The 22,750-nt window shown below is 40.3% G+C and overlaps 1 protein-coding gene across 2 annotated transcripts in view; it reads left to right on the forward strand.

Moving 5' to 3' along the window:
• The window catches only part of lrrc1 (leucine rich repeat containing 1), a 250,060-nt gene that overhangs the window by 106,564 nt on the left and 120,746 nt on the right, over positions 1–22,750 (forward strand). For both annotated transcript variants that reach the window (XM_078213275.1, XM_078213276.1), the window contains exons 6-9: positions 2,273–2,336; positions 17,074–17,148; positions 20,120–20,264; positions 21,857–21,975. In XM_078213275.1, coding sequence (XP_078069401.1) covers positions 2,273–2,336; positions 17,074–17,148; positions 20,120–20,264; positions 21,857–21,975 — 403 coding nt within the window. The remainder of the gene's footprint in view (positions 1–2,272; positions 2,337–17,073; positions 17,149–20,119; positions 20,265–21,856; positions 21,976–22,750) is intronic.

The raw sequence follows: 22,750 nt of genomic DNA on the forward strand, positions 1-22,750 counted from the left end.
TATTTTACCTGCTAATCCCTCTAATCTACGCATCTCCGGACACTAAGGGGCAATTTTAGCATGGCCAATCAACCTAACCCGCACATCTTTGGACTGTGGGAGGAAACCGGAACACCCGGAGGAAATCCACGCAGACACGAGGAGAATGTGCAAACTCCACACAGACAGTGACCCGAGCCGGGAATCGAACCCAGGTCCCTGGAGCTGTGGAGCAGCAGTGCAAGCCACTGTGCTACCATGCCGCCCCTCATGTCCTATCCTTATTAATCATCTTCGTCACTTCCTCAAAGAATTCGATCAAGTAAGTGAGACACGACTTCCCCGTCACAAAACCACGTTGCCTCTTGCTAATACGTCCACTTATTTCCAAATGGGAATAAATCCTGTCTCGAAGAATCCTCTCCAATAATTTCCCTACCACTGATGTTGGGCTCATCAGCCTGTAATTACCTGGATTATTCTTGCTACCCTTCTTAAACAAAGGAACAACATTGGCTATTCTCCAATCCTCAGAGACCTCCCCTGTAGCCAGTGAGGATACAAAGATTACAAAGAAGGTGAGGTCATGTGGGATTGGAGATGGTAAGATGGATACAAAACTGGCTTGGGCATAGAAAGCAGAGAGTAGCAGTGGAAGGATACTTTTCTAACTGGAGGTCTGTGACAAGCGGTGTTCCACAAGGATCAGTGCTGGGGCCTTGTTTGTAATATATGTGTAAATGATTTGGAGGAAAATGTAGGGGGTCAGATTAGTAAATTTGCAGATAATACAAAAATTGGGGGAGTAGGGGATAGTGAGGAGGATTGTCAGAGGATACAGCAGGATATAAATCAGCTGGAAACCTTGGCTGAAAGATGGCAGATGGAATTTAACCCAGATGTGAGGTGATGTGATTTGGAAGCTCTACTGCAGAAGGAAAGTGTACAGTAAATGGTAGAGCCCTTAGAAATATTAGCATACAGAGGGATCTAGGAGTGTGGATCCACAGTTCCCTGAAGGTGGCAACTCAAGTGGACAAGGTGGTCAAGAAAGCGTATGGCTTGCTGGCCTTCATCGGTTGGAGCATTTGAGTATAGGAATTGAAGAATCATGTTGCAGCTGTATAAGACTTTGGTTAGCGCACATTTGGAGTATTGTGTACAATTCTAGTTGTCACACTACCGGAAGGATGTTGATGCATTGGAAAGGTAGAAAAGCGATTTATCAGGATGTTGATTCGTTTAGAGGAAATGGACTATGGAGAAAGGTTGAACAAACTTGGATTGTTTTCATTAGAGCATTAGAGGATGAGGGAGGGGGGGGGGGGGGGGGGGGCACCTGATAGAGGTTTACAAGATTATGACAGGTTTGGATAGAGTGGATAGTCAGAGTCTTTATCCCAGGGTCAAAGGGTCAATTACTCGGGGTTGAAAGTGAGAGGGGGAAAGTTTAAAAGAGATGTAAGGGGCAGGTTTTTCACACACAGGGTGGTGAATGCCTGGAATGTGCTGCCGGAAGAAGTGGTGGAAGCAGATTCTATAACAACGTTCAAGAGGCATCTGGATAGATACATGAATAGGCCGGGAATAGAGGGATATGGGCCACGTAGAGGCAAGAAAATATTAGATTACAGAAGCATATATGTCGGCACAGTCTTATTGGGCCGAAGGGCCTGTTCCTGTGCTGTACTGTTCTTTGTTTTTATTGTTGTTTGTATCCACAGAGCAAGAGGTGGGAGAAGAATTTGAGATTGTCACTGAAGGCTACTTATAGAATAATAGATATTTGAGCACATGATGCCAGGTTTTCTCTTGGTGAAAAATTGTACAGAAGAGCAGGTCCTAAATTGCCAAGCCTTTCAGTTTGAATTTATTAATTGTTCTTCCTCTGCGCTGTTGGATATGAAACCCAACATTAGTTGAATGTGGCCAGAGATTGATTTATGTGCGGAATGTGAAGAATTTTGATTTTGATTTACTTTACTACAGCCCTAAATTTTACTTCCGTTTTCTTTTGACAACAATGCAAAGTAGAATTTAGAATTTGTTGCATTAAAAAGTGGAAACTTAAATTGAAATAAAATTATCCTTGTGCAGAATGATGATTTTTCAAAACTGGTCTTTTCAACATTAATAAATATTACTTTTGTTGATGAACAGATGTACAACATATGTGACGTGGCCTTTGTCAAATCCCATTTGTTTCACAGCTCTGTTAATTGTTATGAAAAGCTTAGGATGTAAATGATGTAGCATTAATAATTTGATGTTGAGCTACTACGTTCATTTACAGATCACTTGCCCTTCTCAGCAAATTGGAAGAACTGGACCTCGGAAACAATGAGCTATTTAATTTGGTAAGAATTGGTTTTAAACCAATTACTTTTTTTTCATCTGAATGGTAAGGTGAAGAAGTAAACTACAGTAATGCAGGTCTCACAATTTCATTCACAAAAATAATTTGTGGTTATATAAAAGGTTACAGAGTACTCCATTGATTATCCTATTACTTCTTGTTCTATCAGGAGTTATTTTGGCACCTTGAGTAAAATATCACATAGCTATTTTCGGACTCTTTCGCTTGGGTTTTGCAGTCATTCTGTTCAGAAATTAAGCCACTGTTGGGTATCATATTCAATTAATTATGACTGTTTTCAAATAATTACCTACAACATCATTTCAGTTTCTCTATTAAGCATTATTATTCACGGTAATGCAATGTGTTGTTGTGCTTGCACGTAGCAGTATAGAATGGGGCAGCCACAGTCTGAATATTTCTTGGCGCCTGACCTGTTAATCGGGGTTCCCAAATAATAGGCATGGCATTATGAAAACTTCTCACACATTGGGAGTGGAAAATAGTACATCCTTTCCATAATTGCGTCTGAGAAATAAAGATTGAGCTTGTGATTATACAACATTTTATATGTCCTGAGGGCATTTCAAAATACTAATGAAGCACTTTACGAATGTGATCAATATTATTACAGAGGGAAGTATTGCAACTAATTTACGTAAAGCAAGATCCCACAGACAACTATGGGAGAGGACCAGGTTGTTTTTTTTTTAAGCACTGTTGGTTGAGGCACGTAAATGTTGCTTGTGACACGAGGGGGACTTACCTGATCTTCAAATTGTAGGATAATCTTTTATATGCAACAGATATGGTTAACAGAGTTTAACTTTTCATCTGAAAGATGGCACCTCTGACTCCTTCAACACTAGACTGAAACGTTAACCTAAATAATGTGCCAAAGTAAGCCTTAAAGTCATGGCATGACTGAGGAGTGAGAGTTATTACTGAGCTATCCTTGAAGATGATAGAGATGAAGGTCAGCCGCAGCTATTGTATGTTCTGAGCAGAGCATGTGGATTTCTTTGTTTATATAATTAAAATCATGACAGTTTTAACAGCTAAATCTTTCAAACGACTCATTTTGTGAAGAACCGCCAAAATGGGACTTGCTCTTAAAGTTTGATTGCCTGCAAGTTTGAAGACCAATGGGAAGTGTAAACACATCTCTTTAACCTGTGTTGAATACTCCCTCCACCCACATTGTCTGTACATTTAAGACCTGGCTGGCTGTAGAGATTTGCATTCTAATCAGTATTCTGTAATTTGATTTCTGTGTCTGTTTGCACTGTTTGAGAACAGATAACCACTCCATCTGACGATGGGGCAGCGCTCCGAAAGCTTATGGTATTTGCTACCAAATAAACCTGTTGGACTTTAACCTGGTGTTGTGAGACTTCTTAAAGTGTAAACTGACCATAATAGGTTTTCTCCACTTTAGTTTCTCCCCTTTTGATCTTCTCCACTTTTTTTCTTTTTGTCACTAACTCATAGAACATAACAGCGCAGTACAGGCCCTTGGGCCCTTGATGTTGCGCCGACCACTGAAACTAATCTGAAGCCCCTCTAACCTACACTGTTCCAATATCATCCATATGTTTATCCAATGACCATTTAAATGCCCTTAATGTTGGTGAGTCCACTACTGCTACTCGATTTCTGTCTGGAGGAATTGAATGACATGTGAGTAGACTTGGAGGGAAGTAGGAAGCATAAGAAATAATTTTAGTGCTGGAATCTCTTGCATAAGTAACTTCAACGAAAACAGATGCTGTGAAGAAATATGTGTTTAAATGTCTAGGTCAGTTAGGTGCAGTTCAAAATCCTCAGGAAAATAGCTGATGCTGTGGTAATTGTTTTAATGACCGTGTGAACGCTAAAGCCCAAACTGAGTATTAGAGATAATAAATGTTGCCCTGACAATTGAATCTGGAAATTCTGGACTAAGTGCTGCAATGTCTATAATGGCAAAAATGCATTGTTGAGCATTGTTTGAGGTGCTGGGTGGGCTTATCTCAGGAGAACCAAAGTGATGAGGAGTAATTTGTTTGCATTTAAGCGCGTTCTGATATTTAATTTTATCTAGTAGATTGGGTCAGTGTTTATGGGATATAGTAATATATATATAATGCAAAATGTCATGTCACAGTCATCTTATTGGATACTTTGAAAGAGTTGTTGAAAGATGAGATGTCGATGTAACTTCTGTGGATTTTCAGAAGGGGTTTGATAAAATTCCTCGTTTAAAAATTGAGAAGCCTAGGAATCAGCTGATGAATGTTGATTTGAATAATTGATTTGACTGCATGATAATGATAAAAGGTGGAGTTGACAGTGATTCACAAGGATCTGTGGAGACCTCTACTGGGTCATCTGTTCACATTGTATGTATAGAATGGAGAATACTGCTCATTGCAAAATTTACTGATGCAAAATTGTGCAGCCAAGTGGCAAATAAGAATGACATGCACAACATGCAAAAACTTTTTTGGATTCATTTAATTAGATGCCCTAAAGAATGGCAAGTGAGCTTGAATGCTGGTGAAATAAATCATTTGTATTGAAACAGCAAGAAGTGCCTGTTAATAAAACTGATGAAGGTAATAGAAGCAGAGAAAAGTTACAGCACAGCAAGAGGCCATTCAGTCCATGGTGTCTCCGCCAGACAAAAAGAGAAAAAATAAACTAGCCACTCATTTTAATCCCATTTTCCAGGGCCTGGTCAGTAGCCTTGCAGGTTACAGTGCTTCAGATTCAGACCCGGCTACCTTTTCAGTAAGTTGAGCATTTCGGCCTCAACCACCAACTTCGGCAGTGAATCCTAGATGCCCACCACCCTCTGGGTGAAAAAGCTTTTCCACATTACCCCTATAATCTTTCTACCAATCACCTTAAATCTATGCTCCCTGGTACTTGACCACTCAGCTGGAGGAAAGCTGTCTACTCTGAATAGGCCCTCATAATTTTGTACCCCTAAATTGGGTCACCCCTTAGCCAATTCATCGAAAAAAACAACAATCTCTCCTCAGAGCTGCAATTTTCAAAGTTGGCAACATTCTTGTACATCTATGTATTATGATCTCTGTGGAGACTCTGACACTGTTTAAAAAGAGATTCAAACTTCCAATTGATTGCTGAGAATGACATAATAAGATGTCGCGTCTTAAACTTTTCCTCTAACAAAAGACTCAGAGCACTATTGATTGAACGCTATTCTCTCTTTATAGGCAGCTTATACTTAAAACTACAGAAAGTGATGGTCCCCTTTTATACTAACCATTCATCACACTCCATGAAATTAGTCTTTTTCACAACACTCCACAGTTATTCCCAGCTTCCAGTCGGCTCCAATATCCCAGTTTCTCTGCACAGTAGCTTTAAGTGTTCATCTCCAAGTGTTTTCCTTAGTTTTCGGAGCGTTTCTTAAATCCTCTTCTAATAGTATAACCTGTTCACCACTTTGTTGGTGAAACAATCTAAACCTTCCTCTGATGTTTAACAGTCAAGCAACTCAAGACTTCCTGTCAGGAACACTGCAGAACAGGTCGTAGACCCCCTTTTATTTACCCTAAATTTAAAGCTATAGTCCCAAAATCTAATAATCTCACAAACCTCGTATATCTCATAAAGAAAAGTCATTTAAGGATGAAGCATAATTATTGAAAGTTTCCACTCAAAATTAAAGGGGTTCTCAAAGTAGGTCAAGCATTAGCTGTGCTTTAAGAACATGGTTGACTTTTGTCCAAGCTATCTATCCTTTTTTTTTAAGTACTGTTGAAGTGACATTTTGGGTAGTGTGTGCAGTTTTGGGCAGCCTTCATAGGGAAAGGGTGACTGGGATATTATCAATATGAAATGTAATCAGACCTATAAATAGACCGTAGGTTCCTTTGGGGGTTTCACAATCTACGACTAATACCCAGCAGAAGGTCAGAGGAGACAAATGGTGTAAATACCAGCTTCTGTGAGGTGTCCCACGCCAATCTTCTGAATTATGGTTGACAATTGAGACAGCCCTGTGAAAATTACGGGCAATAGACTGTAAGGATAGTCTCAGAGTATGCAAAGTTAGTTGGTTTCAAGTGAGATTTCCAAGTGGAATTTGAAATGGTTAACTATGAGTGTCGATAGGAAATCTGATCACAGGGAATTGAAAGTGGGTATAGAGTCTGTGGAGTGTTATGAGGAAGGAACAGGGTATTGATGAGCCAAATGTGTTTGTTTCTACGTATGTCCCCTTGTTCCTCACAATAACATGTCAAAGCTGATTACTATGGGGAAAAATGATCAGACATCTTGAGAAGTAAATTGCTGAACACTAAAGGGTTTACAGATTTCCTCATCTGCAAAAATGGAAACAACTCGCTGTTTAAGTGGAATAGTTTGGAGCACATAATGATTACAGGATAGCTGGAAGTAAATTGTCATGGTGAGATCTGGTTGCAATTAGTCACGCAAGATGGATGCGTGTACATTTGTAGTTCATCTCTGCATTGTCTGTATTAAATAAAAATATACTTCCTCCTCCCACACACTCAATGTTTTCATTGTGAAACTCCGTGGCATTGCACAAGTAGGTAGCGTCGATCATTAAGCCAGATATTATGGGAACAAGAAACCCATGTTGGGCGCAAAGAATCTAATGAGCATTCTGACATGCATGCATGCATTTTGCAAGGGTATAATTTTCTGCAGTTGAGGTGATGGTAAATGTAAATGTCCCATCACATCATTGATCTGTAGATCAGTGAGCAGGAGAAACCTGTGTTGGGGGTTGGTTTTTAGAAGTTTAGAGCCGTCACTCAATTAATGCGTAAAATTAATAGATTTTAGTTTTCTTTTTTCTCTCATGCTGTTTTTCTTGCATAATATCGTCATGTGCCATTCCTTAACTCAGCACAGTCTCTGAATCTGGTCTGACGCCAAGATGGAAGCATTTTAGATGAGACTTGATTGCACTACTGTGCAATTTGCATTGGCTTTAGTTGATACTGACAAGAAATATTTGATGACCATCAATTAACATGGAGCTAGTGCCACTTATTGCATCTCCGTAAAGTAACCACTGATACAAAGCTGTACAATATACTCTTTCTTCACTGCTTAGAGAAAGAGAGTTCCACGTTTATCCCTTTGATTATCTGGAGTATTTTCCATTATGAATTGCTCGTATTTTGGAAAGAAATTGATCATACGAGAATTTATTTTCTTTCCAATTATAATTAGCTGTAAAGAGCTAAGCGTGAGTTGGTCCTCTAGAATATTGAGACTACTTATCCATTTTATCAGCTGTCTATTTAATCTCAATTCCCTGTCATTTCTCCTTATCACTTAATACTCTTGTCTTTCTTTTAAACACTCCAACTCGTATTGCATTTTCAGGCTCTTTTGTGCGAATGATTTTTATTCCTTGATTTGTTTTTAATTAATTAAGTTATTCAATTATTATGCTCCCTTTTTTAAAGCTTTCCTACTAAGAGGAAGACATATTTCCATTACCCTTCACTCTTTTCAACTCCCTTCACTAAGTAAGCAATCTCAACTCTACAAAATCCAACTTATTGTATCCAACACTCTACAAAATCCAAAGAGATATAGATAGGATGCAGAGCTGGGCTGAAAAATGGCAAATGGAGTTTAACCCTGACAAATGCGAGGTGATTCATTTTGGTAGGACAAATTTAAATGTGGATTACAGGGTCAAAGGTAGGGTTCTGAAGAATGTGGAGGAACAGAGAGATCTTGGGGTTCATATCCATAGATCTCTGAAGGTGGCCACTCAAGTGGATAGAGCCGTGAAGAAGGCCTATAGTGTGTTGGCGTTCATTAACAGGGTGTTTGAGTTTAAGAGCTGTGGGGTTATGCTGCAGCTGTACAGGACCTTGGTGAGACCACATTTGGAATATTGTGTGCAGTTCTGGTCACCTCACTACAAGAAGGTTGTGGAGACACTGGAAAGAGTGCAGAGGAGATTTACCAGGATGCTGCCTGGTTTGGAGGGTAGGTCTTATGAGGAAAGGTTGAGGGAACTTGGGCTTTTCTCTTTGGAGCGGAGGAGGTTGAGAGGAGACTTGATAGAGGTTTATAAGATGATGAGGGGGATAGATAGAGTGAACGTTCAAAGACTATTTCCTCGGGTGAATGGAGCGGTAACTAGGGGACATAACTATAGGGTTCATGGTGGGAGATATAGGAAGGATGTCCGAGGTTGGTTTTTTACTCAGAGAGTGGTTGGGGTGTGGAATGGACTGCCTGCAGGGATAGTGGAGTCAGAAACTTTAGGAACATTTAAGAAGCTATTGGATAGGCACATGGAGTACTTCGGGATGATAGGGAGGAAATAGCTTGATCTGGGTTTCAGACAAAGCTCGGCACAACATTGTGGGCTGAAGGGCCTGTTCTGTGTTGTACTGTTCTATGTTCTATGTTCTATGTTATTTGTCCAAGTTCTCCTGGCTTCATGTTGAAAAATGTTCCAAGACATCCGAGAAGAGTCACTGTCAAGCCAACAACGGAGTTGTTAGGGATGACTGCAGGGTTGGTCAAAAGGTGGGGTTAATGAGGATCTGGAAGGATGGTGAGGTAGAGCAGCTTGGAGAAGCAATTCCAGAGTTTGTTGCTTGGATAGCTGACTACGCAGGTGCCTGTGGTGAGGTACAGAGAATGGGGGTTGCAAAAGACGTCTGGGGGGGACATAGGATTCTGGAATGGTTATGGAGTTGGAGATGAGTACAGAGTTGAGGAAGAGTGACCAAGACATGAAGGCAATTAAATGGAAGGATATGAGTTTTAAAGGTGATGCCTTGGGAGAAGGAACCACTTTGGGTTAGCGTGCAGAAATGAGAGGAATGCTAGGGGTTTCATTGAGAGAGTGGCCAGCATGGGAATGCAATTAGCTGCAAGGGCTTTAGGCAGGTTTTTTGGTTTTCCTTATATAAACTAAAGCGAATTGTGGCTCATTCAAGTCAGACAAGTAGCCTGTCAACTTAAAGGTCAGAGAGGTTGTGGAACAGGGGCTTAGTCTATGTATCTGTGGCTCTAATCTTGTGTTTTTGGATGATGTCATTAAAGGGGTAGCATGTAATTAAGGAAGGGGAGGGATCAAAAATAGATCCTGCAGACACTGCTGAAGTAGTAATGTGAGGGAGCGAAGACTAGTCAGTTCTGTAGATGCTTTAGATTGGATAGGACCAAGTGAAGACAGACTCCTCTGCAGGATAAAGGAGGAAAGATGATGTGGTCAACTGTGTTGAATCCTGCAGTGAGATCGTAAAGGACGAGGAGGGTAGCACAAGGCGATTAGTGACTGGTTAAGCTCATTCCACTGGTATGGAAAGATGGGGAGATTAACATTGAGCATAACAGTCATAAGTCCCCTTTTAATGGTGTGGTAGTCTAATTTACTGCCAAATAACCTCTCTGCAGCCGAAAATTAATTTTAACGAGTATGGAGTCTCGTTCCTTCAGATTTATATTAGTGTTGGCGATGTACAATTTTAAAAGTTTAATTCTAACTTTTTGTCCCTTACCCGTGCTTGATTTGATATTGAATTAATTATTCTAACTGCCACTTCCTAGTTCAGACGCTGCATTGCTTATTAATGATTCTTCAGTCTGATTGATTAAGGAGACTCATGATTGCTTGCCCTTTTCACTGGGGCCCCAGATCCCCTGTATAGGTTGCCTAGTTTGGTTGTCCTGTTGACTATAACTTGCCCTGCAAAACTCTGTGACAGATCTGTGGATAAGGGCAAGTATAACAAACAGTTTATGGGGGTCAAAGCAAATTCCAGCCCAAGGTCTTTTGGGCAATAAATAATTTGGGTTTATGGGGACACTTCATTGTGAATATTTATTGAAGTGCATAAATCATCTGAAATTTGAAGCACAGAGTGTATTTTTGTTCAAGCCTTATACATCAAGAAATAGCATTGCATAACAAAAAAAAGAGTCAGAGCAACATTAAATATCAAAGACACACTGTACTCCTGGAACAACTACATTTTTACAGTGTTGAACCTTTGGTTGGTTACTTAGTGTGCTTTTCTGCTTTGTTTTCATAATGGCTCATGTGTGGGAGCTACATGTTCACTCCAGGGTGAAGCTGAATGTTAGACATTTGTAATTAACTTCAAGATGACCACATAGTTCTGCATAGTGATGTTGATGAGACTCTGAAAGAAACTGACTAATCAGTCTTTTTAAAATGATTGTAATGGGAATGGCAGAATAACAACTTGTATTTATATAGCACCTTCAATGCCTCAGAATGTTGTGATGCACTTCATAGCAGTGTTAGCAAACAAAATTTGACACCAAGTCACACATACATATTAGGCAGATGCTCTTTGGGGAGCTTTTGACGAAGGGTGGGGAATTCCAGAGCTTTGGCCCTCAGCAACCTGATGGCACAGCTACTGATCCTTTAAAACAGAGATAAGGAGGAATTTCTTCAGCCAGAGAGTGGTGAATCTGTGGAATTCTTTGCTGCAGAAGGTTGTGGAGGCCAGGTCATTGCCTGTCTTTAAAACAGAGATAGATAGGTTCTTGATTAATGGGGGGTCAGGGGTTATGGGGAAAAGGCAGGAGAATGGGGATGAGGAAAATATCAGCCATGATTGAATTGTGGAGCAGACTTGATGGGCCGAATGGCCTAATTTTGTTCCTACGTCTTATGGTGAAAATCAGAGATGCACAAGATTATGAAGGGTGGGAAAGCAAGGGACGAATGGCTGGAAAAGATTGCATGATGGGGAGGCATGAGGCCATGGAGGGATTTGAAAACAAAGATGAAATTAAAGTGTTGCTTAACTGGAAGCCAACATAGGTCAGCAAACACTGAGGTGCAAAGTGAACAAGATTTAGTGAGAGTTGGGACATGTGCAACAGAGATTAGGATTATCTCAAGCTTATGGAGGATGGAAGATGGGAGACTGGCCAGGAGTGTACTGGAATGGTCATGTCTCGAGGTAAGAAGGGCGTGGATGAAGGTTTCACCAGCAGATGAGCTGAGGCAGTATTGAGGCATGTTAATGAGGTGAAAATGATGATAGTGTGGATATGTGTTCAGAAAATTATCTTGATTCGAGTTAGATTTGGTATCAGGTGGTTGCCAGGTAGATGGATAGATAGAGACAGTAGCTAGGGAATAGAGTTTGTAATGGGAAATGAAGACAAAGGTTTTGGTCTTCCTAATGGGCTTTTACATTGCTTTTGGAGGAGCTTGCATTGCCTGTTTTTAAATTGCAGTTGTAGTAATTTGTGCCTAGTTGTAACTTTGAGCACAACCACCACAGAAACTGTACCAAGATCAGTAAAAACTATTTGCTTGCTGAGCAACAGTAATCAACAACTTGTATCATTCTCATAATGGGGAACACAGTTCAGAATGTAGGTTGACCAGATGCTCATGCAGGAGAACCGGAGAGTGATTTCCAAATTGATTCTTCCATATTGTCTTCCATGCAGCCTCAGTTGTGCAGTTCGTTGTCTTTGTATCAAGTTTTGAGGCAAAACTGGGTTGCACTTTTTTGTTTGCATTGTCCATTTCCTGAGCCTTTGCCTTGTTTTCTGTTCAATTCTTGAACAGTTGACAAGGGTTTCTGACTTGCTGCTGTTCCAGCTCATTTTTTTTCTGTTTTCAGCAAACAAAAGTCTGTTATTTGTGATTAACTTATAGTCGGGGTTTTTCATTAGCTAAAGAGTCAGAAGTGCATGACATTAAACTGAACACAAAAACCGCTATGTTTTGCACTAATATACTTTGATACCTGTTTTAGCTACTTTTTCCAAGAAGATTTTGCTATCAGTATCTTGATGCACATTTGTCTGTTTTTGGTAGATGTCATTGCCCGAGGGAACATGAAATGGACAGTATGAAAGATTCATTAACTGTTTCACTCTTCCCCATCTCTGGTTGTATTTAGCATTTTCTATTAGTTGCACATAATATGATATTGAGATTTTAAGGTATTTATTAGTAAGACAGTAAAGGATAAATATAGAAAGGATAGAGAATGTGCATTATTTAATGGGTATCTATGGCTCAAATGGTATTCCAGGCGGTTGGAATGAGTGAAATATAAATATATAATTCAAAGCCTTGGGTCAAGAACAGATCAGTGGACTGATTAGTAATTTCATGGATAGTGATTTAAGTCAATCAAATATATTGACTTAAGCAATAGGACAAGGTGCCAAAGAGGAATGATTTAATCAGAAGAAATTGCTCATTTGCTTTCTGAACTTAACATTCAAGAACAAAGTAACATAAAACTGAGTTACAATAAAACTAAAAAGCACATACATTCTGTTACATTATCTCCTGCAGGGTCGATTGTTTCTGACTTGTCAGTTCTGACTTAATAAATCTGTTCTTTTGTTTGTATTAAATTGCTGGTGCTGGTTTTTCTACTGTACAAAATCTGGGCTATCATTGGAGGACTTTGATATCCAGTAAGTTAAGTACAATAATAGGGATGAATTTCAGCCCTGGATGATACTGTATTGGAAAGTGTATAGGTGTAAGGTCACACCTTTCTTTCATAAAGAAGTGAGAATTCATCTACATGCTGAATGTAGATCATACATACCCTTGACGCAGACGTCGAGGTATGTACCAGAGTAAAACTTAAAAGCACCACACTGCTATCCTATGTGTTGTATGGATGGGGCTCTTTCTTCCCCATTGACCACCCTCCACTAGGCCATGAAGATCCCTGCTGATCTCAGCTACCTTTACAACCCCTGGATCATTATTGAAATGTGGTGGATTGCCGAGCCAGGGGATTGAGCTGAATGAGGGGGATGCCCTTTCCCTTTCAATATTTCTCAACATGCTCCATCTGTTTGCTGCTATATTTATGCCTACCAAGCCAGATATTCTTGGTAAAATCTTATTCTCCATCACTTCAATAAATAAAGCTGAGTGATTGTGCAGCCTAGTTCCTTCTGAGATATCCACTGCCAGCAGAAATATAGTCCAGTATTGAGCAGTATTTAATCTACCAACGTATTAGATCCCAATTAAATAACTCATAGTAATACGAGTTCAGACAGATCTACATTCCAAAACTGTACCTCTTTCTCCCTCTTCCCAGGCCTTAGATTGTTGCTGCCTCCATACCCAAGCTCTGATGTACGTTAATAAAAACAAAATGGTGTAGATGCTGAAAGTCTGGAATAAACATAGAAAGTGCTGGAAGAACTCAGCAGGTCTGGCAGCATCTGTAAAGACAGAAACAGAGCTAATGGTTTGAGTCTAATGTGACTTTCTTAGAACCAAAGAAGAGTCGTATTGAACTGGAACCGTTAACTGTTTCTCTCCACAGATGCTGCCAGACCTGTTGAGTTTGCCCAGCACTTACTGTTCTTACTCTTGATGTGCTTTGTGTGAAAGCGATGAGGAGACACCTATGCTGTGTGTGGTAAGATTATTTCAATGGCTGTAGAAGTTTGGGTTGAAAGAGAAAAGAAAACCAAAAAATAAATCTGAAAACATCCCATTCGGGCAGATGTATTTTTGCTTAATGCCAAATTTTAAATAAGTGCAATAAACAAATATCCTGCTTTGCTTCCTTTTGGAAAGCAAATGAAAACTTACAAACGGATATCGATAGGTTACGAGAGTGAACCAAAATGTAGCAGGTGGAGTTTAACGTGAATAAGTGTGAGGTTGTGCATTTTGCTTGGAAAAATGGGAAAGTGACTTGCTATCTTAAATGGGGAGAGACTTCGGGCTGCTCCAGTGCAGAGGGATCTGGCTGTCCTCGTTCATGAGTCACCGAAAACTAGCATGCAGCTACAGCAGATAATAAAGAAAGCAAATGGAATGTTGGCACTTGTACCTAAAGGAATACAATATAAAGGTAAGGAAGTATTGTTGCAACTGTACAAGACATTGGTGAGAATCCACCTGGAGTATTGTGCACAATTCTGGTCCCCTTATTTGAGGAAAGATGTAGTGGCATTGGAGGCAGTTCAGAGAGGTTCACTACATTGATTCTAGAGATGAGGGGTTTGTTGTAAGAAGAGAGGTTGAACAGTTTAGGCCTATACTCTCTGGAATTTAGAAAAATGAGAGGAGATCAAATTGAGGTATACAAAATGATAAAAAGTATGGATAAAGTAGACGTGGAGTGGATGCTTCATCTTGTGGGGCATTTTGGAAAGAGGCCATAGTCTTAGGATAAGATAGATAGCAAATTTAAAACAGAGTTGAGGAGAAAGTGTTGTGAATCTGTGGAATTTGCTACCCCAAAGTGCGGTGGATGCTGGGACAGTGAGTAAATTTAAGGGGGACTTAGACAGATTTTTAATTGGTAATGGGTTGAAGGGTTATGGGAAGAAGGCAGGAAAAAGGGATAAGGAGCATATCAGCCATGATCGAATGGCAGAGCAGACGCGATGGGTCAAATGGACTAATTGTGCTCCTATATCTTAAGAACTTGTGGGAAAGAAAGCTAATTAAATAATTTCCAACATGAGTATTCTCCATAACAGCACTTTCAGATTCAATTTAACATTAGCATTTATTTTAGTAACATTATACGTTCCTTCATTTGGAATGCTAATACATGTGCAAAAGGGTTAAAAAAATTTGGAAGGCACAATTGAGGCCGAGGTGCATTGTGACAAAGAACTGGAAGTATCAAGTATATCATTGCAACATCTGTCTGGCACTGCCTTACTGGCACTATGAAGGGGATCATCAGTCGAGGAACATGATTATACATGAGATGTGGCAAAATAAATAATTACAAAGATGATGGAATTGAGGGGCACTTGACTCATTCCACATAGCCATTTTGTGGCCAGAGGTTGCAACTGCAACAGGTTGGATACTCTAACAGGAAATGTTAACTCAATGTCTAATTCATTGTACCAGAACTTAAGCAGGCATAGCCCAGTTGCTGTCTATTACTGACATGGAAGAGTTATGGTATGGACCAAGTTTAGAGTTATCAGTGGAATTACTAAAGCATTGAATTTTTTTTGTTGTGAATGGAAGGAAGTGAATTGGGAGAAAGTAATTGGTTTGTTTTGGGAAAGAAATTAGTACATGCTGCTACTTATTAAAAGCACAACACGGATATCCTTCTGCTTTGTACATGGCATTGGAACCTTCTGTGTGAAGGTGCTTGTCATCCTGAAGCTTGGGTAGTAGTAACGACAGCTTTGACTTCAGTAAGAATGCTATTGGAGGCTTTCTGTAGTTTAGACTGTTCCGCATTCAGTCGAAGTGAGTTTCGCAAGGATTATTTTTCATTGGGGTGGCTCAAATACCTGCCATTTCTTTCAGAGCATTTGTTGAAACAATCCTTTCTTCCAGTAGGCCAATGCTGAATAGAATCCACAAGCTAGCTGAATTAGACATTCTCTGACTTCCGTCAAAGCCAATGTTAAAAAAGGATACACCACAAAGCTCTTAGAGTCATAGAGGTTTACAGCATGGAAACAGGCCCTTCGGCCCAACTTGTCCATGCCACCCAGTTTTTAACCTTAAGCTGGTCCCAGTTGCCCATGTTTGGCCCATATCCCTCTCTACCAATCTTACCCATGTAATTGTCTAAATGCTGTTTAAAAGACAAAATTGTACCCACCTCTATTACTACCTCTGACAGCTTATTCCAAACACTTACCATCCTCTGTGTGAAAAAATTGCCCCTCTGGTCCCTTTTGCAGCTCTCCTCTCTCACCTTAAGCCTGTGCCCTCTAGTTTTAGACTCCCCTATCTTTGGAAAAATATATTGGCTATCTAGCTGCTCTATGCCCCTCATTGTCTTCATTGCAAAATGGCCCAGCACATGGATCTCAGAAGTTATTGAGTGGATTGTTTGTGTGGTACCTGAACAATTTGAACGATTGGGCTGCACGGTAGCACAGTGGTTAGCACTGCTGCTTCACAGCTCCAGTGACCTGGGTTCGATTCCCAGCTTGGGTCACTGTCTGTGTGGAGTTTGCACATTCTCCTCATGTCTGCGTGGGTTTCCTCCGGGTGCTCTGGTTTCCTCCCACAGTCCAAAGATGTGTGGGTTAGGTTGATTGGCCATGCTAAAGTTGCCCCTTAGTGTCCTGAGATGTGCAGCTTAGAGGAGTTAGTGGGTAAATATGTAGGGATATGGGGGTAGGGCCTGGGTGGGATTGTGGTCGGTACAGACCCGATGGGCCAAATGGCCTCCTTCTGTACTGTAGGGTTTCTATGATTTACCTCTTCGTTTACATCAAGTGTGAAGTAATTAGTTGGGAGATTGCTTCCATTCTTCCCATGTCTGCTACATCCCTTCCAAAAGCAGCGCATCTTCACTGTAATGGTTTGACTGGTTTCAGGGACTAGCTGTGTTTCCTGCAGTAACAGTTGTGTTTGCAATTGTTCACTGCTTCCTTAAAAGCATATGGTGAAAAATTAAAATGTGAAGTGTCATCGTCCCCATCAATATGGCCTCAGATGAGCCCCAGTTTTGCAGTGTTCTTTGGTCTATGCTCCAGTGCTGTGTCCCAGCTGCACTCAGCCTATCCAGTCCTTGCATATGAAATGGCAATTTCCCCTCAGCTGTTACGTCAATAATTAAAGCCGACAATGAATATTTGCCAAAAACAGAAGGGGTAAATAACGTTTTATGAAATATTGTGCAATGTTTTAAGATTTTTTACATTTCTGTATTTTTTTCATGTGAAGTGAGCAGTGCAATTTTCACAGTTGTATGGCAGCGTTTAGTGAATTTTTAACTTTGTATTTGCAGCCAGAAACTACAGGATCACTTTCAAACCTAAAAGATTTGTGGCTGGATGGGAACCAACTAGTGGAATTGCCTGCGGTATGCTTGTTCTGCAATTACTGTCTTTCCTTCAGTGCTGTAATCATGCTTGTTGATTCGAATTGCCTTATTCTTGGTTTTTTGATTTTTTTTCAGGTACTGTTTCTTTGCTGCAGTTAATTACAATCTTGGTCCTTCTACTTTTAAGTGTAGTTTATTCAAACCTTTGATTTATCACCCAGCTGTACTTCCATTTGAAGAATGCTTAGGCCGAAAAGCCTGCACATTCATAATGTCTTCCCATCGAAACCTCGAGCGTTACTTTACTTACTCCAAGCGTGGGAAAGCTTGATGCTGAATGATTGAAATTTATGTAACTCTTTTAAGTTTCATAGAATTCCTACAGTGCAGAAGGTGGCCCTTTGGCCCAAGGAGCCTGCACTGACAACAGTCCCACCTAGGCCTTATCCCTGTAACCCTGCACATTTCCCCTGCTAATATCCCTGACACAAAAGGGCAATTTACCATGGCCAAACAACCTAACCCATGCAACTTTTGGAGTGTGGGAGGAATCTGGAGGAAACCCATGCGGACACTGGGAGAATGTGCAGACTCCGCACAGTGACCCAAACTGGGAATTGAACCCGCATTCCTGGTGCTGTGTGGCAACAATACTAGCCACTGTGCCACCATGCTGCCCTTAAAACTGGACACCGAGTCAGCCAAGAGCCAAATCTGGATTCTTCTGATCTGTAGTCAGATGCATTATCCATTGCATCACTGGCCCAGTGAAGTTTGTGATCATATTTGTCATTAATCTGTATTTCCTCCTAATTTTTGCCTTGGCAATTCTGTGCTTTCTTGTTAGACAGGAGGGTCTGCAAACATGACTTTCCATGCTTGTCTCAGCTAAAAGTAGGCATGCTTTTAGAGGTCAGCGGGACAATAGTTTTCCTCTCCAAGGGCATAATGCTTTCTCAACATAAAAATAATTGTTTCATTGCCTTCACAAGTATCGCCTGGCTGTTCAATCATAGAATCAAAGAATTCCGACAGTGCAGAAGGAGGCTATTCGGCCCATCGAATCTGCACCGACCACAATCCTACTCAGCCCCATCTCCCTAACCCCATGTATTTACCTTGTTAGTCCACCTGACACTCAGGGTCAATTTATCATGGCCAGTCAACCTAACCTGCACATCTTTGGACTGTGGGAGGAAACTGGAACACCTGGAGGAAATCCATGCAGACACAGGGAGAATGTGCAAACTCCACACACGCAGGGACCCAAACCGGGAATCGAAACCAGGTCGCTGGCACTGTGAGACAGCAGTGCTAACCTCTGTGCCATTGTGCCGCTGTTGCATACATTAAAGATTTTGAAATGTTTTTCTCTGGGTGACACCAGAACACCCCCCACCACCACCTATCCTCCCACCTTGTCCAACCCACCAACCAGAAACTCCTCTCCTGGTTACTGAAGGAGTACCAGTGCCTTCTAGAAAGCAGGGCCTGTGTAAGGACAAAGTTGTTTTTGTTGGTAAATAAGAATGGAAAAAAATGGACAAATGAGTGTTAGCATAGAGACCCAGTAGACTTTGTTGGCATTTTGGGAACACTTCACACCCCGCTAAGGTTCAAATGATAATGTGGAAGAGGAGAGAGAGAGAGACACCATCAAGGTACTGGTGGGGGAGGTGGGGCCAAATATGGAAATGCTGTTCTGTGGAAGAAAAGGAGCACTGTTTGTGGAAATGGGTAGGAGAGACATTGGGAAGGCTGTGAGCAGTGATGGCAAAGGGAATTTCCAAATAAAAATCCCGTAGCATGCAGAAGTGAGTAAAAGATGGTTGATTCAGGGGGTGGGAGTTCTGCAAATGTGTTCTGTTCTTGTATTGAAGGGAAGGAATTGCAGAAGCTTCTAAATGGTTGGGGTGAGTATTAAAATGAAAATTGCTGCTCATTTCACAGGGGACTGGGCTTGGATCAGTGTTATGGTACAATGTTTGCCTCGAGGCCAAGGGAGGGTGATGGGAGTGAAACAAAGTTTCCGAAACATCAGGTGTTAGAAAGATGAATTTACATTTTATTGAAATATTTGGTTTTCAAAAGCTAGATATTTGGCTGCTCTGTGGAATAGGCATCTCCTGCTGAGATTTTCCAGCATTTTCTCTTTTGATTTCAGACTCCGGCAGCCGCAATGATTTGCTTTTATCTGAGAAGCGACACAGTCAATAGTTGGGAGTCCAAATTACACTGCAGAGAACTCATTTTGAAATTAAATGAAAAGCAACAATTATAAACTGCTGTTTAATATTACATCAAGTAAATCTGATCAATCAAGCTGATCTAGCGTCTTCAGGGAGCTGCTTATACAGGCCCTTGTGATTGTACAATTCATATGGCAAGTTCCATAGGACCGATAGTAAAAGTATGTGGAGAAAAATGTGTAACTTTTTGAGGGAATTGTGCAAACCCAATGGTTATATTGCACAGTGTTAACTTTAGGTGTACATTTACCACTTTAAATGTGGCATGCAAAGTAATTTTAACACACATGCAAGACATAATAAACATAAATCAAATGGGACAGAAGGGAAGTGTGTGTGGACAATATTTGTAATGCACATTTTTGCCTTAGATTTAGTTGTTGGGGAAACATTAATGGATAAGGTCTAATCTAATAGATCAAGAAGCTGTGAAGTAACTTTTCACCAAATGCATTTAAGATGCAAACTTAAATTTATGCTTTTGAATGAATTTGAGACATTCTAATTTTAAAATATTTAGCTAGCTGAACATTCCTTTTCACTTTTTATTCACTTAATCTTTTGGAAACTAAGTTAATAAAAACTTTGATTAATGACACTTTCAACTTTCAGAAATGGCTGGCTACAAATACATTTTTTAAAACAAAAAGCTTCTGTATATGGAATCAGCGGGAGAGAAATTGTCCTTCTCAGCAGTGCATGCTTCACCACTCAACTTTCATGTAAGGACATGAATTATTTTTTCTTTTTAATTAAAACAGGAAATTGGAAACCTGAAGAACTTGCTGTGTTTAGATGTGTCAGAAAATAAACTGGAGAAACTCCCGGAAGAGATTAGTGGACTTGGTTTGCTCACTGATCTGCTGGTTTCTCAGAATCAACTGGAGGTTTTACCGAATGGAATTGGTAGGTTCACATTTGTGACATTGGTGCGGTACTTATGGGAGGTCTTTGATGTGCCATGACCCGCTTAATTTCCATGAGACAGATTATTTGCATTTTCAGATCTATCAATTGACAAAATATGTTCTTCTGGTTGGAGAATACTTTGATCTTCGATGTTCACTACCTGAGTATTAAACCGACAGCTCCCTCAGGAATTTAAGCACCGGGAATTTAGAAAACTTCTGCCTTTCCCTTCCCCCGATGACCTTTATTTCTAAGTGCTTTCTCCTGACATGAAACTGTAGATTTCTTGTGCATTGCTGAAGAAATAATGTGGCAAGAGGAGCAAAGCACAAAGGACTTTTGTCAACTGCCCATCTGCAATGAAGCTGTGCGAGCGATTCCATTATAGGCAAGATGAGCTGCATGACAATCCCCATTACAGGCAAGATGAGCTGCGTGACAATCCCCATTACAGGCAAGATGAGCTGAATGATCTCTCCCTTTGCTGAAAGATACTGTCTCTTCCACTGTTGGTGATGCATTGAGAAAAATGCACAATTGTTTTCCTATCCATCAGGCTTTATTGAACCAGAAAAATACTTGCACCAAACTGTAAATTTGTCTTAATAAGCTTTGCATTCAGTTTTTTTTTTAGAGCATGAAACTCCAGACTTGAGAATATTTGCATGAGTGACCTGCACTGTGAACCTGTTGAGCATCTCTCTCTATATTGTGTATTCCAACCTTGAATATTGATTACAGCACTGCTGTACAGCTAAAGATAATTGCATCATATATTTTGCCCTCATTTATGACTGTCCTCTCAAGGTAACCCCACCTTTGACTGTGATACCCTGATAGAAAGTGGCATAGAAATAAAACCCTGAGCTTCAATTAGGGAATGGAACCAAATTTGGGCATCCTATAATGTAAATCTGCAGTTAACTTTGTGGCACAGCTGTCGGGTTTATTTAGCTTTGATTCCTTGGTTGCTTTACTGTGAATGACTGATAAATAATGAACATATTGAAAGCTTTTTCTCCATTCCATTGTACCACATGGAATGTGGCTTCATACTTTGTCATGGTTTTAGAACAGGTCTGGGAGTAGTTTACCCCCTCATTAAGAATGGTTTAGAAAGGAAATATAAAAGAGTGAATTTTATTCTTAGAAACCAGGATGGACTTTCTTACTCCTTCTTTATATTGTCTGTAAAGGGATGTCCTTTATCAAATTAAGCTAACACAAAGCTGCTTGATGAAGATATTACCTGTGACTGAAAATCTCTGCTAGCAGGTATAAACCTAAGACAAATTTCTTGGCTTCTTAATTAATTAAGATCATTACATTATTTGCACAACAGTGATTTGAATAAAATGTATCTCTTGATCTGAGTACAAAAAAATTGAACTTAATATTTCATTGTGCTTTTATAGAGTTATAAACCTCCGCCATTCTTGGAGGGATTGTCATTGTTGACCCTGACAGTCTAAATATAAACTTTCCCTGAGAAACGGGATTTCAAAACAAGTTGATGCGCAAAATAACTTCTTAATAAGTGTTCATGTGAAAGTTTCCTTTCTTAGTTTTCCCGTCTTTCTCTCCTATAGGAAAACTAAAGCACCTTTCCATTCTGAAGCTTGACCAGAATCGTTTGGCTCAGTTGACAGACACTATTGGTGAATGTGGAAACCTTACGGAGCTGGTGCTCACTGAAAATCAGCTGGTGGTCAGTACTGCTATTTAATCATTCTTGCTGTACCCGCATCAGTAACTTCAGAATAAACTTTCTGTCTATCTGTGTTCATGTCTTCCCCCCAGTTCAGTTGAGGCAAAATGACACTGGGAATGTTGTCAGTGAAATGGGGTTTTGTAGCATCTAGTTTACAGCACTGAAACAGACCATTCAGCCCGACTGGTCTGTGCTGTTGTTTATTGTCCACATCTGTCTTCTGTCCATATCTTATCTGACCTGATCAGCAGAAACTTCTATTTGTTTATTCCTTGTTCTTATCTAGCTTTCCCTTAAAGCACGTAAACTATTCCAGGTGTGGGTGTGTTCTACAGTCTTGCCACTCTTTGATTTACATTTATAACCTCTAGTTTTAGTCTGTCCCACAAGTGGAGACATTTCCTCTTGTCTACCCAACCCATTATCTTAATCAGATCACCCCTCAGCCATATCTTTTCTCCATGAAAGAGCCCCAGCCTGTTCAGTGTGCCTGATAAATATCTCCCCTCAGTTCTCGTGAAGATATTTCATGCCTTCTCTAATATCTCAATATACACTAATAGCATGAAGACCAATATTATGTACAGTAACTACAATTTTGGTCTAACTAAGATTTTATTTGAGCTTAACATGACTTATTTGCTCTATAAATGAACCCTAGTACGTTGGTTCTTTTTAATGACTTTATTAACCAGTGTCATTACCTTTACTGGAGGTCTTGTGCAGTGGGTAACATCCCTGCCTCTGAGCCAGAAGCCCGAGTACTTAATGG

The sequence above is a fragment of the Mustelus asterias genome, chromosome 5 (genome assembly GCF_964213995.1).
Source record: "Mustelus asterias chromosome 5, sMusAst1.hap1.1, whole genome shotgun sequence".
Classification (NCBI taxonomy): Eukaryota; Metazoa; Chordata; class Chondrichthyes; order Carcharhiniformes; family Triakidae; genus Mustelus; species Mustelus asterias.